The sequence below is a fragment of the Mandrillus leucophaeus genome, unplaced genomic scaffold, assembly GCF_000951045.1.
Source record: "Mandrillus leucophaeus isolate KB7577 unplaced genomic scaffold, Mleu.le_1.0 Scaffold264, whole genome shotgun sequence".
Lineage (NCBI taxonomy): Eukaryota > Metazoa > Chordata > Mammalia > Primates > Cercopithecidae > Mandrillus > Mandrillus leucophaeus.
This window is the reverse complement of record NW_012102743.1, coordinates 2346126-2350815: the sequence shown is the minus strand read 5'-3', so window position 1 is coordinate 2350815 and position 4690 is coordinate 2346126. Positions and strand designations below refer to the sequence as shown.

The window sequence follows — 4690 nt, the reverse complement described above, 5'->3', positions numbered from 1 at the left end:
TGATCTGGGCTCACTGCAAGCTCCACCTTCTGGGTTCACACCATTCTCCTGCCTCAGCCTCCCGAGTAGCTGGGACGACAGGTGCCTGCCACTGCGCCCGACTAATTTTTTTTTGTATGTTTATTAGAGACGGGGTTCCACCATGTTAGCCAGGATGGTCTCGATCTCCTGACCTCGTGATCCGCCCATCTTGGCTTCCCAAAGTGCTGGGATTACAAGTGTGAGCCACTGCGCCCTCTGATTGGATCTTTCTAAACTGTGCCATGTTGTGCTTGATAAGTGGATCAAATGTTAGATTTAGGTTTTGCTGAACAAGTTGAAGATATTATTCATGAATCCTACAAAACTGATTCTGAAGACAATCCTCAGACTTTACTTTTTTCTGCAGCTTGCCGACATTGAGTATACAAAGTTGCAAAAAAATGCATGAAATCCAGATACGAACAGGTTGACCTTGTTAGAAAAATGACTCAAAAGGCTGCAGCTACTGTGGAACATTTGGCCATCCAGTGTCATTGCTCTCAGAGGCCAGCAGTTATTGGAGATGTCCTTCAAGTCTGCAGTGGGTCTGAAGGGAGGGCTATTATTTTCTGTGAGACCAAGAGGAATGTAACTGAAATGGCCATGAATCCACACATAAAACAGAATGCCCAGTGTTTACATGGGGACATTGCACAGTCACAAAGAGAAATTACACTAAAAGGCTTCAGAGAAGGTAGTTTTAAAGTTTTGGTGGCAACCAATGTGGCTGCCCGTGGTTTGGACATTCCTGAAGTTGACCTGGTGATTCAAAGTTCTTCTCAGAATATTGAGTCCTATATCCATCATTCTGGACACACAGGTAGAGTTGGACGGACAGGGATTTGTATATGTTTTTATCAACCAAGAGAAAGAGGTCAACTAAGATATGTGGAACAAAAAGCAGGAATTACTTTTAAATGTGTAGCTGTTCCTTCTACAATTTATTTAGTTAAGTCTAAAAGCATGGATGCCATAAGCTCTCTGGCTTCCTTTTTTTATGCTACTGTTGATTTTTTCCAACCATCAGCTCAGATTCTAATAGAAGAGAAAGGGGCAGTGGATGCCTTGGCTGCAGCTTTGGCCCACATTTCTGGTGCATCAAGCTTTGAACCACGATCTTTGATCACCTCTGATAAGGGATTTGTGACCATGAATCTGGAAAGCCTAGAGGAAATACAAGATGTCAGCTGTGCTTGAAAAGAACTTAACAGAAAGCTGAGTAGTACTGCAGTGTCTCAGATTACCAGAATGTGCCTCCTGAAAGGAAATGTGGGTGTTTGCTTTGGTGTTCCTACAACTAAGAAAGGTTACAGGCAGAGTGGCATGATTCCGACTGGATACTCTCAGTGCCAGCCAAATTACCTGAAATTGAAGATTATTATGATGGAAACACATCCTCTAATTCCAGACAGAGGAGTTGCTGGTCAAATGTCCAGTCGGGCTGGTCAAGTGGTTGATCTGGCAGCCGGTCAGGTAGACAGAGTGGACAAAGGAGTCGCTCAGGAAGTCAACAAGGTGGTAAAAGATGAAGTGGGAATAGAAATCGATCAAGAAGTGGGAGCTACAAACAGAGTTTTCACTATTTGATGGTTAATCTACCAGTATGAGCTTGCCTGTTTCTGCCTAATCATGTACATTATCCACCAAAAATTAGGTCATCATAGTTGAGGTATGTATCTACTATTTGCAAAGAAATTGGTCATATTTTTTTAAAAAGTACTTCACAAGAATGGTTGTAAACCAATCTACTTATCCAGTTATACCTTTGAATTAAAAAACCTCCTTTTATTGTCTCTTTAAAAAAAAAAAAATTACCAGTTGAAGTTTTTTGTCTGTCTCAAGCAAAAAAATATATTTCAGCTCTTTCTAGTTGACAGGTAGTTTGACAAAAAAATGCATAACGGAGAAATGTCCACATTTTTTTCATCATACCTCTTCCTACTAATTAACATAATTATTAGTTATTTTTCCACTAAACTTTGACAGGAAAGAATTCTAAAAACTGGAGTTTTTTTCTTTGAAATGTTTCTTTGTGAGTAGTAGCCAATTGTGGTAAAATTGTGTCCTGTTGCTCAGTCCTGTTGGTTTAGATAATTAATGTTCAGGAGATTTAGTTGTAATATGCTCAGTGAGATATAAATTTAAAATGTAAAATTGTTTTTTCCTTTTAGTAATTATTTTGCCGTAGACACTGCCTCTGCTATAGCCATTGCCTTGATGACATTTGGCACTATGTATCCCATGAGTGTGTACAGTGGGAAAGTCTTACTCCAGGTAAGGTTCTTCTTCCAATGTACATGCTTAATGTTAGCCATGTTCTTCTACCAGATTAAAAAGTTGCATGTGTTCTTCTACCAGATTGTGAAATTTTTATTTTTTAATTTAATTTAATTTATTATTATTATTATTTTTTTAAGAGACAGGGCCTCGCTCTGTCATCTAGACTGGAGTACAGTAGTGGGATCTCGGCTCACTGCTGCCTTGACCTCCCAGGCTCAGAGGACCGTCCCACCTCAGTCTCCTGAGTAGCTAGGACTGCAGGTACACACCACCACACCCAGCTAATTTTTAAAAATTTTTGTAGGGATGAGCTCTCACTATGTTGCTCAGGCTAATCTCAAACTCCTGGGCTCAAATGATCCTCTTGCCATGGCCTCCCAAAGTGTTGGGACTATAGGCGAGAGCCATTGTGCCCAGCCATACTTTTTAATTACAAAAAGTTTTTTGGCCGGGCGAGGTGGCTCACGCCTATAATCCCAGCACTTTGGGAGGCCAAGGTGCGTGGATCACAAGGTCAGGAGTTCAAGACCAGCCTGGCCAACATGGTGAAACCCTGTCTCTACTAAAAAAATACAAAAATTAGCCAGGCATGGTGGTATGCACCTGTAATCCCAGCTACTCAGGAGGCTGAGGCAGGAGAATTGCTTGAACCCAGGAGGCGGAGGTTGCAGTGAGCTGACGTTATACCACTGCACTCCAGCCTGGGTGACACAGCAAGACTCCATCTCAGAAAAACAAAACAAAATGTTTTGTTAATGCCCTCCCTTTAACAGTACAGATTGTGAAATTTTTAGTTACTGGAAGCTCCTGCTAGAAATGAAGTCAAACAATAATCTCTGAAATTCATATAGTAAGAACTTGATGAAAGTCCATTAGCCCGTAAAATAGGCACAAATCCTCCTGTATTTATAATGTGACAAAATCATAAATTTAAAATTATTATTATGTTTCAAGTGAAAACAATGTTACTTAAAATTTTTTTTTTTTTGAGACGGAGTCTCTGTTGCACAGGCTGGAGTGCAGTGGCGCTAAACTCAGGTCACGGCAACCTCCACCTCCTGGGTTCAAGCGATTCTCCTCCCTCAGCGTGCCAAGTAGCTGGGACTACAGCCACGTGCCACCACGCATGGCTAGAATTTTTGTATTTTTAGTAGAGTTGGGGTTTCACTACATTGGCCAGGATGGTCTCAAATTCCTGACCTCAGGTGAGCCACCACCTTGAACCTCCCAAAGTGCTGAGATTACAGGCATGAGCCACTGCACCCAGCCTGAAATTTTTTTTAGATATTTATTTTCCCTCAGTAATGCGCTCTGGTTTTTGTGTAATCTGGTTATGACTATTTTATTATTTCCTGCCACTGAGTTAGTGAGACTTTAAAATTTCAAACTTAAAATTTTAAATGACACATTGCTACTTACTGAAACAATAGGAACACCCTGAATAGAAAGGCAGTTTCCCAGGGCTAGATGTGCATGTAAGCACTGTGGTTACTTCTGTCTTACCCTTATGCCTTTTCCAAAACTTAAGGCAGTAGCTCCATCTCTGGAAACAATAAAAACAATAAGATAATAGTTGCATAGTGCTATGCCCTATACAAAATATTACCTTTCTAACCATTTCCCAAAGATTTTTTGTTGGTTGGTTGGTTAAGTGTTATTTATCTTTTTATCTTGTCTTCAAGATAGAAAAACAGGTATGGGCCAGTGGATGACATTGCTCCACTAGTGGGGCCAGTTGAAACCTCTCTTCTCTAATGATAGGACACCTGTCAAAGCAAAGGCTGGCTTAAAATCCTTTTGGGGAGCGGGTTCAGGACCATTGTTGGCAAACTTTTTTCCTCCCGCCGTTATTCATATTTTATTGTATTTTTCCCCAGACAACACCACCGCATGTTATTGGTCAGTTGGACAAACTCATCAGAGAGGTAAGATGGAATAGTAAATAAAATCATTTTATTTTATATCGGAAATTGAAAAGGTGGATACTTTTAATACTTTATTCACCTCTACCTAGAATTTTATTTTAGGGAAGTTCGTGTTCTTCACAGTAACATACTAGGAGCCATAATATAGTGGCAAACAGAAAAATATGAAGAATTAAAAATTGTTCAATTTGGAAATCAAATTCACTTGAAGTAAATGTGGAAGGTAATGGCCTAACGACCAACCTATTATAAATGCTGTGATTTTTATTTATTTTATTTAGTTATTTAGTTATTTTTTTTGAGACGGAGTCTTGCTCTGTCACCAGGCTGGAGTGCAGTGGCACGATCTCAGCTCACTGCAACCTTCGCCTCCCGGGCTCAAGCGATTCTCCTTCCTCAACCTCCAGAGTAGCTGAGACTACCGGCATGTGCCACCATGCCCAGCTAACTTTTTTTTTTTTTTT

The 4690-nt window shown here is 40.3% G+C and overlaps 1 protein-coding gene and 1 pseudogene across 2 annotated transcripts in view; both read left to right on the top strand.

Annotated features, from left to right (window-relative positions):
* Positions 1 to 4690, top strand: part of SLC30A6 (solute carrier family 30 (zinc transporter), member 6) — a 71527-nt gene that overhangs the window by 49754 nt on the left and 17083 nt on the right. For both annotated transcript variants that reach the window (XM_011984245.1, XM_011984244.1), the window contains 2 exons: positions 2193 to 2295; positions 4179 to 4226. In XM_011984245.1, coding sequence (XP_011839635.1) covers positions 2193 to 2295; positions 4179 to 4226 — 151 coding nt within the window. The remainder of the gene's footprint in view (positions 1 to 2192; positions 2296 to 4178; positions 4227 to 4690) is intronic.
* Positions 242 to 1628, top strand: LOC105542625 (annotated as a pseudogene).